Here is a 13658-nt window from a genome sequence, read left to right as displayed (position 1 = left end):
TAAATAATCTATAAAATGTAATATAAATAATTGATAATGGTTAAATATAAAATATAAAATAAAAGGTTTAATATAATATTTTTGTATTATAAATTTGTAAAAGATAATTTGGATCAAAATTTGGATCACGCCGTTCGAGCTCTACGAAAATTTGGATCAAAGTTTTGATCAACCAGTTATCGAAATTTTGATTTTTGGATTAAAACTCTTGGGGAAGGCCTAAATTTTACTAATCTTAAAATGCGGTAAATGTTCTACCTTTATAGGTAAAAAAAACTTACACCAAAAACCTTAATTCGATTGATTTGAGATGCTTTAAGAGCATAAGCATATTAAATGGTTTATGATCATTTATTAAAATTCACTTCATTTTAAAGAAACATTAAGGTATATGTAATCATACTTGATACTTAGGTGAATGTAGCCATTGATTTAAGACTTTTTTTAACAAAATCTTTAATGTATTATACAATTTTTATTAATGGAAAAAATTCTCCAATTTTTAAGACAGTGTAATAATCAAATCAGGAATGCCGCTGGAAGCTCCGAATTGAAAAGAAAAGACCCATTTATCCAAGATATTTCATCAGCTACATATTCGCACCAAACTGCTACACCATCAAGTTATTCTATAAGAAGAACAAAAAACTTTATTATTTTGGAATCATGCTACTCAATTCATTCTTCTATATTGACGTGTGCTCTTTTCCTCTAAGCAGAAAGTTAATAAAATAGGGAAGTTTAATAGATTTGAAGCATCCATAAAGCGAATATGCACTTTCAATTCAAATGAGAAAATTTGTGGCACTCCTGCAGCCTTATTTAGTTCATGTGTGGATAGTATGATAATATTTAATTTTGTTTGAATTACACAAGCTTTCAAATTTGTAATATTTTGCTTAATATGATATTATTGAATACAGGCAGTGCTTTGCTTTATTCTGACAGTGCTCATCAACCATTCAAAGACAAGGTTAAGGTAAACCTGGACGTTGATGTTACAGGACTAAATCGGACGTTGTTCCCAAATGAATTGACATCCGATGATAGTTTTAATGACACTGATTACTCCCAACTAGGTAATGAAAATAAGTTATTGAGAGTATTTCCTTATGTTGACGTAATATCTTATAAAACTATTAAATATGTCTTCTATTTGTTAAATGTAGACGGAGGTGAAAGTAGTGGTTTTCAATGTATGGACGATGGGTTTCTTGCAGATTATGGTAATGTAATTTTACGATATTTGACCTCTGATCGATGAATGAATATTAAATAACTTTATATTACGAGAATTTAATATGCAGATGATTGTGAATATGATGGTTCTGTTGAATGCGAGTCAGAATATTACAGTGACAGTACAACGGGTATCTACCAGAATGAATGGATTATGACTATATATATATTTTAGTAATAGTTTGTATTGGTTGTATGTCTGACACCTTCCAATTGATGCAGCACCTAAAGAATATCTTAGCTTGGGAGCACCTTCCGTAAAATGTGAGTTTTGTCAAGCCTTCATGTGGAAGGAGGAAAGAGTTAACAAGAATGTTACACGTGGCATTCCGAAGTTTTCCATATGTTGTCGTAAAGGCCTAATAAAACTACCAAAGGCCCCTCGAACTCCTTCATTTCTTTGGAAAATATACAATGATCCAAAAATGGGGCCTGCATTTCAAAAGTGTTCAAGGTTGTATAATAGTATGTTTTGTTTCACATCTACTAGCGAAACTGTTGACACGTCAATTAATAATGGTGGTGGACCATACATTTATCGGTTAAACGGACAGAACCATCATGTTTTTGGTGCTTTGATTCCCGATGATTATGACACCCCCAAGTTTTGTCAACTTTATATCTATGACACAGAGAATGAGCTTGCTAATCGAATGCGATAGATCGATGTTAAAGAAGGGGATAGGATTAATGAGGAAATTGTTGATGGATTGATGCAAATGTTCGATGAGAACAATGAGTTGGTCCAAAAGTTTCGTATTGCACGCGATCGTTATGAAGAATCTCCTATTGTTGAATTGAGAATAATCTTGAAGGTTTGTCGATCTGAAAGTGGTAGAGAAACTCATGTCGGTCCATCCGACGAAGTTGCTGCAATAATGGTGGGAGACTTGGAAGATCTGTGTGCATCTCGGGACATCATCATTGATAGCAAAACAAAAGGACTGGAACGTATAACGAACATTCATCCTAAACTTATGGCTTTGCAGTATCCTATACTATTCCCCTGTGGGGAAGATGGCTATCACAAATATATTAAATATAACAGAGAAGAAGATGATAAAGAGAAGAAGCAGGAGTACTGCCCGATGAAAGATTTTTACAGCTACAAGTTTCAAGTCCGACACAATGAAAGTACCGATATTTGTTCCTGTGCATTTCATATAGTGTACATGGTAGGTTTAGAAATCAATTACACTTATTATTTTTATAATGTTATGCAGGCATGACTCCTCGCTTATCAAGTAGATTGTTTCAACAATATGTTGTGGATTCATTCTCGATTATTGAGCAGTCGCGTTTATGGTGGTTTAAAACTCACCAGACAACACTTAAGAATGAATTGTACCACCACATTTGTGATTACTTACAAACTGGCGATGGGGATTCGTCTAAAATTGGTAAAAGTTTTATTCTTCTAGCTGGTTTTGTTGGTTCCAAATGTTACATGCAGCAAAAATTTCAAGACGCCCTTGCTGTTTGCCGTCACGTCGGTCACCCTGACTTATTTCTTACAATGACATGTAACTCCATGTGGGACGAAATTCAGCAGATGATGAAGCTAATACCTGGTGGCACTCCTCAGAACAACCCAGATATTATTGCTCGAGTTTTTCGATTAAAACTGAATCAATTGTTGGATGACATAAAGAAAAAATTATTTTTTGGAAAATGCATTGGAGGTAACATTTCAACTCCACCCAGAATTTATGAATTGATTTTATTAATACCAGATTTCATAAATTTTAAAAATGTTCATATAATGATACAGAAAACTACAATTCTTATTGCAGTAATGTATGTAGTTGAATTTCAAAAAAGGGGTTTGCCACACGTGAACATGCTTATTTGTTTGGATGTTACCTCAAAGATTAATTTGAAGTCCAACGTTGACAAGTACGTATCCGCTGAGATTCCTGATCATTTACTCGACCCTGTTGGTTATGCAGCCGTGAAAGCTTTTATGATTCATGGTCCCCGTGGAGTCGAGTTTCTGAATTCCCCGTGTATGAAAGATTATAACTGTATCTGACACTTTCCATAGAAGTAAGTACTTTTTTACTAAGAGATTATTTTCTAAAAAAAAATTTGCCTAATGTCTAATATTTTTTTGGGAAAATGGATTTTTTCGTCACCCAATTTTTCGTGTTTTTAGGAACTTACCATTCAACTATTATTTTTTTTCTTTTGCTCACTAATGTTAGGTTCATATTTGTTTTTAGTCACTAACGTTAGGTTCAGATTTGATTATTAGCATTTTGTCATTTTTTTTGGATTATTAAAATATAGTGGTAGTCTATAATATTTTAATGATTTGATCCATGTCTATATCTTTATATATAGTACTCCATATGTCCCCCAAAACGTTTACCTTGGTGATAAGAGTTTGACAAACATTTTAAGGCTCCTAAAAGATGTAGTTTCATGAATTATTTTAATTTTTATTCTTCTGAATAATAATTTAAAGTTTAAATTTTTATATACAAAAAAAACCTTAAAAATAAGTTATAAAATTATGTTTGTAAGTAAAATATCTTGTGACAGTTGTTTGATTTAATACCAAATTCACATTATTACAACATTATTTTATTTTTGTGTTTATTAATATATTTGATTCACAATTTTATTAAAGTGGATGGATTTATGGTTTTGATTTTGGGTTAGTAAAAGTTACATGAAGGAGTTGTGATTAGTGATTTCATTTGGTTTTTGTAAAGTGTCGTTTGGTAAAATATTGATATGTAATTTTTTTAATGTTTTTTAGTACTTTGTAATCAGTTTGCTAATTTGATTATATTGAATTTTTTATTTTTTTTATTTCCCAATAATTTTAGTATGGATTGGGATGCCTCTTCCTAATAATTTTGGTTTTGAGCTTAGTACCCCACCTAAAAAGTAAAAGACGTATATGAACTGATTTTATACGTCTGTTTACAATGTATATACATCTGTTATGATCAGATTTTTAAAAACAATATGCGTCCTTCCTATAACATACGTATATAATTCAGACATTATACGACCCCTCCATATGCATCTAGCAAACTCATACAGATATAAGTTTTCTTATAAGACACATTTGATACTTTTTGTACTGGTTATCACTATATTTTAATAATGCTATAGAAAATTGACAAAATACTAATAATCGAATCCGAACCTAACGTTAGTGACTAAAAAAATCTGAACCTAACATTAGTGAGTAAAATAAAAAAAATTATAGTTGAGTGGTAAGTTTCTAAACACACAATAAGTTGGATGACGAAAAAATTCATTTTCCCTATTTTTTTATATAGATATTGTCCCCGCACAATGTTTGATGAATCCGGTTTTCCCCTTTACATGCGTAGAAAAACAAGGCATACTGTAAAAGTAAGGAAAACTGATTTAGATAATCAGTGGGTGGTCCCTTACAATCGAGAGTTGTTGATTAAATATCAATGTCATATTAATATTGAAGTATGTTGTCATGCTCGGAGCTTAAAATATTTGTTCAAGTACTGCCTAAAAGGGCATGACAGGGCTATAGTAGAAATTAAAGGGAACGTTCAAAATGATGGTACCGTTAATGAAATTCAAGCATTTTTTGATGGTCGTTACATTTGTGGATGTGAAGCTGCCTACCGTATTTTTGGCTTGGACATACATCATCAATCAATAGCTGTTGAGCGACTATTATTTTACTTGCCTGGGCAAAAGAATTGTACATTTAGAGCTAATGAGTCATTGGAGAAGGTTGCTTCTAGAGCTCGGTTTAAAAACAGTAAACTTGAAGCTTTTTTTCAGTTAAATCAGAGAGATGAGAATGCCCGACATTTCACATATGATGAGATTCCAAGGAATTATGTTTGGAATGATGCGCAAATGACTTGGACTGTTAGGAAAAAAGGTTTGGTCATTGGTAGATTGGTTTATACACATCATAGTACTGGTGAAATATGGTTCTTACGTTGTTGCTTTCTAAGATCCGCGGCCCTACATCATTTGAGTCATTAAGAACAGTGAACGGTGTTCTGTATCCTTCATTTAAAGATGCATGCAAAGAACATGGATTTCTTGATAATGACAATGAATGGCATGAAGTAATTGCTGAATGTTCGAAATGTGGATTTGCACCTCAGATTCGGGAATTATTTGTTCACATTATTGTTAACTGTAAAGTGAGTGACTTGAACTCATTGTGGAGCACTCATTGTCATTCTATGAGTGATGACATTTTGTTTCAAAGACGACTAAAATCTGGGAAGCCTGATCTCAATCTGACGGAGGAACAAATTAACTTCTTTGCCCTTACAGGTTCCTTTTTTTTCATTTATATAATTTATTAGCATACTGTTTATGTGTTTGTAAATTAAAAAATAAATGTATGATTTGTTCTATGAGTAAATCTTACATCTTTTATGCAGAAATTGATTCTTTGCTTAAATCAGTGGGCAAGACTCTAAAAAACTACCCCTCAAATTTCTCAGCCTCCATCAATGTACATAGAACAAGATATGAATATGTTGATAATGGAGGAAACCAGTTATGACAGGGCAGATATGGAAGCTCAATACAAAGATTTGTATTTGTTAGGAATATATGTGCATTAGTTTGATGATATGTTTAACAAAATACTTAAGTAGAAATTTAGTGTCAGTAGCCTCAACGGATAAGACCACTTTGGCTATCCGTTGATGGTGTAGCTTTACTTAGAAATAAGTCTAGTATTGTAGCATATTTCAGTCTCTGTATTTAAAATGTAATTCTTAGAAGTTGAGAGAAACTATAAGTCATGTTGACTACTAGATGATATGCAGATAGGAAGGCCAATTGTAAATATTTCATGCCTTGTAATTTTGTATAAATGAAGTGGTATCAACGGATGACTTAAAGACCTTCAACGGATGAGAAGCTAAGCTTCAACGGATGTCTCTAAAGCTTCAACGGATAACATCCTTCAACGGATGAGAGCATCAACGGATAAATGCATCAACGGATGAAAGCTTCAACGGATAACATCCTTCAACGGATGAAGTCATTAACGGATGAAAGCTTCAACGGATGTTCTGCTAATTAGCCGTTGATAAGTGGTAGTTGTACCTACAGACAGAGGCACATGGGTTGACAGAGAAAACTGAGATGTGGCAGCCGAATTTCAGGATCAACAGAAAAAGCAGCCGTTCTTCTTTAGTACAAAGATGCAATAGTCAACAAAGTACTGGAGTGAACAGGAAAAGAAGCAAGTGAAGAACTTATTTTACTATTGTAATTTTATATTGTTTTTCACTTGTACACTTGGTAATATATAAACCAAGAAGAAGCTAGTAATTAGAGAGAGATTTTCCAGAGCTGTTAAGAAATATCTTGAGAGAAAATTCATCTAGTTTGTACTAGGATGCAGCTGTGATCAACATTGTTGAACACAGATTTTCTAATATACCATCTCTGGTGGAACAACAAATCCACCAGAAAAGTTTTTAAAGTTTGTTGTGTTCTTTACATTTTGTGTTTGAATATATATCTGTCTGCATTAGCTCAAAGCAATTCATACACTTGTTCATCTAGAACACACTGCTTTAATAAACTTCTCAAAACCTGAAAAAGTTTTGAGATTTACATTCAACCCCCCTTCTGTAAATCTCATTGTTAGTCCTCTAGGAATAACAATTGGTATCAGAGCAAGCTCTTGACACACAAAGAGTTTAAAGATCTTGGAATCTAACAAAGATGAGTAAGAAGGATATTGGAGTAAAGATCCCAGTTCTTGACAAAGACAGTTATCACCACTGGAAGGTGAAAATGCACCTTCATCTACTCTCCCAAGATGAAGGTTATGTAAACTGCATTGAGAATGGTCCTCACATTCCCCACAAAGTAGCCACAGTTGCTACGGCCACAATTGCTGTTGGTCAATCCATTCCAAAACCTAGAGCAGAATGGACAATGGAAGACACAGAAGAAGTCCACAAGGATAAGAAGGCTATGAACATTTTGTTTAATGGTCTTGACAAGGATATGTTTGATAATGTGATAAATTGTTCAACTGCCAAAGAGGTTTGGGACACAGTTCAGTTGCTGTGTGAAGGTACAGAACAAGTAAAAGAGAACAAAATGCAGCTTCTCATTCAACAGTATGAGTACTTTCATTTTGAAGAAAATGAATCTTTAAATGACACATTTAATAGATTCCAAAAGCTGTTGAATGGACTGAAGCTGTATGGTAGAGTGTACCAGGTGAAGGATTCAAATCTTAAATTTTTGAGATCCTTACCAAAGGAATGGAAACCCATGACTGTTTCCTTAAGAAACTCTCAGGATTATAAGGACTTTACTCTTGAAAGATTATATGGAATCTTGAAGACTTATGAACTAGAGTTGGAACAGGATGAGGTATTGGAGAGGGGGAGAAAGAAAGGAGGTTCAGTTGCATTGGTAGCTGAAAATGAGAAAGAATGCAGAAAAGAAACTGTGAGATCTACATCAAGCTCCAAAGATGGTGTAAGAAATCCAGAATCAGACAAGGGTAAAGAGCAAGTTGCTGAAAATGAAGACAACTCCAGTCAAGATGACTCTGATGGTATTGATGAGCATCTTGCATTTCTGTCCAGGAGATTTGCAAAGATGAAGTTCAGGAAAAACACTAGAGCCACTAAACCCTATAAGAACATGGTGGACAAATCCAAGTTCAAGTGTTTTAATTGTGGTATAAGTGGACACTTTGCAAGTGAGTGCAGAAAGCCAACCTCTGAAAAGAAGAAATTTGAACAAGTAGATTACAAAAAGAAATATTTTGATCTACTCAAACAGAAGGAAAGGGCTTTCATCACTCAAGAAAAGGACTGGGCAGCTGATGGAGATGAAGAGGATGAAGATGTGGATTATGTCAACCTTGCTCTCATGGCTGATTCTGAAGAAAATGAAGTTAGTTCATCAAGCAATCAGGTAATCACTACTGATTTAACACAGCTTACTAAAGAAGAGTGCAATGATGCTTTCAATGACATGTCTACTGAATTGTATCATTTGCGTGTGTCTCTTAAATCTCTTGCTAAAGAAAATAGTAGGATCAAAGAGAACAATCTGTTTTTAAGTAATAGAAATACTGTGTTAGAAAATAAGTTGATTGACCTAGAGAAAACCAAATTGCATTGTATATCTGTTGAAAATGAACTAGCTGAATCTGTTAAGAAAGTAGAAATACTTTCCAATCAATTAGAGAAAGAGCAAGAGGTGATTAAAGCCTGGAAAACATCTAGGGATGTAAGTGCTCAAATTGCCAAAGTCCAAGGAATTGAATCATTCTGTGAAACTGCCTGGGATAAAAATAAAAAGAAACTGGAATTAATTGATGGACTGTCAACGGATGTGGAATCAACGGATGATGAAAGTTATCCGTTGAAGGAAGAAAAGGAACATCCGTTGAAGGTTCCTCAATTAAAACAGGCAGATGTTTCTAAAAGAGAAAATCTAAAGAAACTCAACAAAAAGTTTGGTTCAACTTCAAAGAACTTTGTCAAAGAAGGAGCAAGCACATCCAAAGATGTCAGAAAGGTGAATGTAGGGCACATGACCTTAGAACAGTTAAACAATAGGCTCAAGATGGTTGAGGATAAAAAGGAATCCAAAAGGAAATCCAACAGAAATGGGAAGGTAGGAGTTAACAAACATAACAATTACACACCTGACAAGTATGCTCCTAGAAAAAGCTGTGTGCATTGTAGTAGTGTTAATCATCTATCTGCTAACTGTAAATCTATTAAGAAATCTCCCATAACTGTACCCTCTTCCATGCCTAACATGTCTGTATCACCTCTACATGCTATGCCTGTTATGTCTCAACAAAATCCTTATGCACATTTTGCAAACATGCCATATTTTAACAATCCTTATCTTGCTGCATTCAGTATGCCTCAAATGCCATACAATATGCCAATGTGGAATAACATGTATGCACAATCCATGCCTAATAATTCTATAAATGTGATGGATAATGTTGTGACTAACCCTACACCTCAACCAACCACATCTAAGACCAAGGTTGACTCAAACTCACCTAAGTCTAAAGATGCAGGAGGAATGAAGTCTAGGAGAAAGGCTAACAAGAATGGACCCAAGGAAACTTGGGTACCAAAATCAAATTGATTGATTTTGTGGTGTGCAGGAAAATAGAAGAAATCTATGGTACTTGGACAGTGGCTGTTCAAGACACATGACTGGAGATTTCTCCCTGCTCACAGAGTTTAAAGAGAGAGCTGGCCCCAGCATAACCTTTGGAGATGACAGCAAAGGGTTTACTATGAGATATGGCTTGATTTCAACAAGGAATGTCATCATTGAAGAAGTTGCATTAGTTGATGGTCTCAAGCACAACTTACTGAGTATCAGTCAACTATGTGATAGAGGGAATACAGTTTCCTTCAATTCTGAAGCCTGTGTTGTCACTAGTAAGGAAGACAACAAAGTGGTTCTAACTGGAGTTAGAAAAGGAAATGTGTACTTAGCTGACTTCAACTCTACAGATGCAGAATCTATTACTTGTCTCTTCAGCAAAGCAAGTTCAGTTGAGAGTTGGCTATGGCACAAGAAGCAATCCCATTTGAATTTCAAAACAATGAATGATCTAGTCAAAAAGGACTTAGTAAGAGGAATTCCTCTTGTTGAATTCTCAAGGGATGGTCTGTGTGATGCTTGTCAGAAAGGCAAACAAAGGAAAGCATCATTTCAGAAGAAGCTTGAAACAACAATTGATGAACCATTACAGCTGCTACATATGGATTTGTTTGGACCAGTCAATGTATTGTCAATAGCAAGAAAAAGATACTGCTTAGTGATTGTAGATGATTTCTCTAAGTTCTCATGGGTCTGTTTTCTTGGATCAAAGGATGAAGCAAGTGAAATCATTATCAATCACATCAGGCAAGTCAACAATCATCCTGACTTGAAGGTTAGAAATATCAGGAGTGACAATGGAACTGAGTTCAAGAATTTGACATTAAGGCTGTTCTGTGAAGAAAATGGAATCATGCATGAGTTCTCAGCTCCAAGAACACCTCAGCAAAATGGGGTTGTTGAAAGAAAGAACAGATCTTTAATTGAAGCTGCCAGAACAATGCTTGAAGAATCAAAGTTACCAACATATTTCTGGGCTGAAGCTGTTAATTGTGCCTGCTTCACTCAGAATATTTCTTTGATCAATCAAGCTAAAGGCATGACTCCTTATCAGTTGTTCAAGAGAAGAAAACCAACTCTAAACTTTCTTCATGTCTTTGGATGTAAATGCTTTATACTGAGGAATCAATCTGACCATAAAGGGAAGTTTGATGCAAAGGCTGATGAAGGAATATTTGTTGGTTATTCAGCTGGAAAATCTTATAGGGTCTACAATCTAAGAACCAACATTGTTATGGAATCTGTGCATGTTGTGTTTGATGATAAAAAGATTGATGGACTAACAGATGAGGGACATAATGAGAGACTCAAATTTGACAATATTGAGATATATTGTGATGATAGTGAAGAGGAGACTGATGGAGATGACACTTCAAAAGGGATTCAAAACATGCCCCTGGATAATGCACAAAATACTGCATCCATTGATAGAAGCAATGCAGTATCCGTTGAAAGACATAGTGCACCATCCGTTGAAGTACAAAATGAAGCATCCGTTGATCATAGTTCATCAACGGATAATCGATTTACATCATCAGTTGATAGAACTCCAAGTTCCCTGCAAAGGACCAACAACTCAGGGGGAGTTTCAACTAGTCAACACTCTGTCTCACATCATGACAATACTGAGGCCACCTCATCTAGAGCACATCTTCCACCACAAAGGAAATGGACCAAGAATCATCCCTTTGAATTGATCATTGGTGATGCATCATCTAAAGTGCAAACAAGAAGAGCTACTCAAGATGAATGTCTGTACAGTAGTTTTCTATCTCAGGAGGAACCTAAGAAAGTGGAAGAAGCTCTATTGGATCCAGATTGGATATTAGCTATGCAGGAAGAGCTAAACCAATTTGAGAGAAACCAAGTTTGGAAGCTGGTACCCAAACCAAAGAACAAGAGTCCTATTGACACAAAGTGGGTATTCAGAAACAAGATGGATGAAAATGGCATTATCATAAAGAATAAAGCCAGACTGGTTGCTAAAGGCTATTCTCAGCAAGAGGGAATAGATTTTGATGAAACATATGCTCCTGTTGCAAGACTTGAAGCCATCAGAATATTTCTAGCCCATGCAGCCCATGCCAATTTCAAAGTCTATCAAATGGATGTCAAGAGTGCATTTCTAAATGGGAAATTAGAGGAAGAAGTCTATGTAAGTCAACCTCCAGGATTTGAAGATCCAAATTTTCCAGACTATGTGTATTATCTGTTGAAAGCACTCTATGGACTGAAGCAAGCACCTAGAGCCTGGTATGAAACCTTATCAAAATTTCTTTTGGAGAATCACTTCACTAGAGGTACTGTTGATAAAACTCTCTTCTTTAGGGATGTTAATGGCTCTAGTATACTTGTTCAAATATATGTAGATGACATAATATTTGGCTCTATAGATGATAAACTTTGCAAAAAGTTTGCTAAGCTAATGCAAAGTAAATATGAAATGAGCCTAATGGGAGAACTAACCTATTTTCTTGGTTTACAAGTTAAACAAGTTAGTGATGGAATTTTCATTAGTCAAACTAAATATATTTATGATCTTTTAAAGAAGTTTGACTTAATGGAATGCTCATCTGCAAAAACTCCCATGGCCACTGCCACCAAACTTGAATTAAATAAGACTGAAAGGTCTGTGGACATTACAAGTTATAGAGGCATGGTTGGTTCACTTTTATATTTAACTGCTAGCAGACCAGATATAATGTTTGCTACATGTCTGTGTGCTAGATTTCAAGCTGATCCTAGGGAGTCTCACTTAATTGCTATCAAGAGAATTTTCAGATATCTCAAGGGTACACCAAATTTAGGAATTTGGTATCCTAGAGAATCTGGCTTTGATCTAATTGGTTATTCAGATGCAGACTATGCAGGTTGCAAAATAGACAGGAAAAGTACAACAGGCTCCTGCCAATTCCTGGGAAACAAGCTTGTATCATGGTTTAGCAAAAAGCAAAATTCAGTCTCTACTTCTACAGCTGAGGCTGAATACATTGCTGCTGGAAGTTGCTGTTCTCAAATGTTATGGATGAGGAATCAACTCCTTGATTATGGACTTCATGTTGATAGAATACCTATCTTTTGTGACAACACAAGTGCCATAGCCATAACAGAGAATCCTGTACAGCACTCAAGGACCAAGCACATTGATATCAAGTACCACTTCATTAGGGAGCATGTCATGAATGGTACAGTGGAACTACATTTTGTTCCAAGTGAACAACAAATTGCTGACATATTTACCAAGCCACTTGATGAATCAACATTCACAAGATTGTTATTCTCTGCAATTTCTACTCACAACAATGGCACCAGTCGTGAAGATTATGTCTCAATCTGGGTTCATCTACGAGAAGAACAATTTCATAGCTCTGGTAGAAAAGAATGAAGCCCACTCAGATTATCACAAAATGATGGACTTCATCAAAAACTGTAAACTTAGCTATGCAATGCTGGAAGCCCCAACGATTTTCTGTGAAGTAGTTGAGGAGATTTGGACAACTGCTGAGTTCAACTCCATGGATATGACTATCTCCTTCACTCTCAAAGGTAAAAATCACTGTATTAACTGTGATGACTTACAAGCATGTTTTAAATTACCTGAGAACAATGCCATGACACCACACACTGATAGTGATGTATCCAGCATGTTAGATTCCATAGGTTACTCTCTTAACTCTGCTAATTTAGGGGGTATTAGACGAAAAGGCCTTAGGAAAGAATGGAGTTTTCTTGGGGATGCCTTCATAAAGGTTTTCTCTGGGAAAATTAGTAATTTTGATGCCATAACTTCATCTCTTGTTAATATGTTCTATATGCTTGTTTCTGATAGGTACTTTAACTTTAGCAACTATGTGATGCTAGAATTAGGTACTAGATTAGGTAACAAAGCTAATAGACCTAATAACATCTATTATGCTAGATTCTTTATGTTATTGGCTAACCATGTTGATGAAGGTTTAGTCATAATCAATGAGAATAATAAACTCAAGTGCTGGGCACAAGAGAAAAGAGTTCTTGCAGACTTGAAGAGAATGGATCTAAACAGCAGTGTGCAATTGATATATTTACCAATCATGAATGCACCCCAGGTAGGTGAGGTAATTGCTTCTACAACTCCTACTTCTTCCAACCCCTCTATTTCTTTATCTTCTAGTGTGGCCATGAAATCTGTGTCAATGTCCCAACAGATTTCTACCAAGGTCACCAAATCTAAACTTTCAAAATCCAAGACAAAGAAAACCACCTCTGTTGTTTCTCAAAAGACAACA

General features: G+C 35.1%; 1 protein-coding gene across 1 annotated transcript; it reads left to right on the top strand.

The window, feature by feature from the left end:
- Window positions 1–1958: 1958 nt before the first annotated feature.
- LOC141661129 (uncharacterized) lies at window positions 1959–5770 on the top strand. Its single transcript, XM_074468114.1, has 7 exons — window positions 1959–2373; window positions 2463–2921; window positions 3033–3263; window positions 4074–4134; window positions 4536–5148; window positions 5205–5535; window positions 5646–5770. Exons 1-7 carry the CDS (start codon window positions 1959–1961, stop codon window positions 5768–5770), a joined length of 2235 nt encoding a protein of 744 aa, XP_074324215.1.
- Window positions 5771–13658: the final 7888 nt, after the last annotated feature.

Source organism: Apium graveolens, chromosome 5, assembly GCF_009905375.1.
Source record: "Apium graveolens cultivar Ventura chromosome 5, ASM990537v1, whole genome shotgun sequence".
Lineage (NCBI taxonomy): Eukaryota > Viridiplantae > Streptophyta > Magnoliopsida > Apiales > Apiaceae > Apium > Apium graveolens.
Note: the sequence above shows the minus strand (reverse complement) of the source record. Positions and strands in the feature narration are given on the sequence as shown.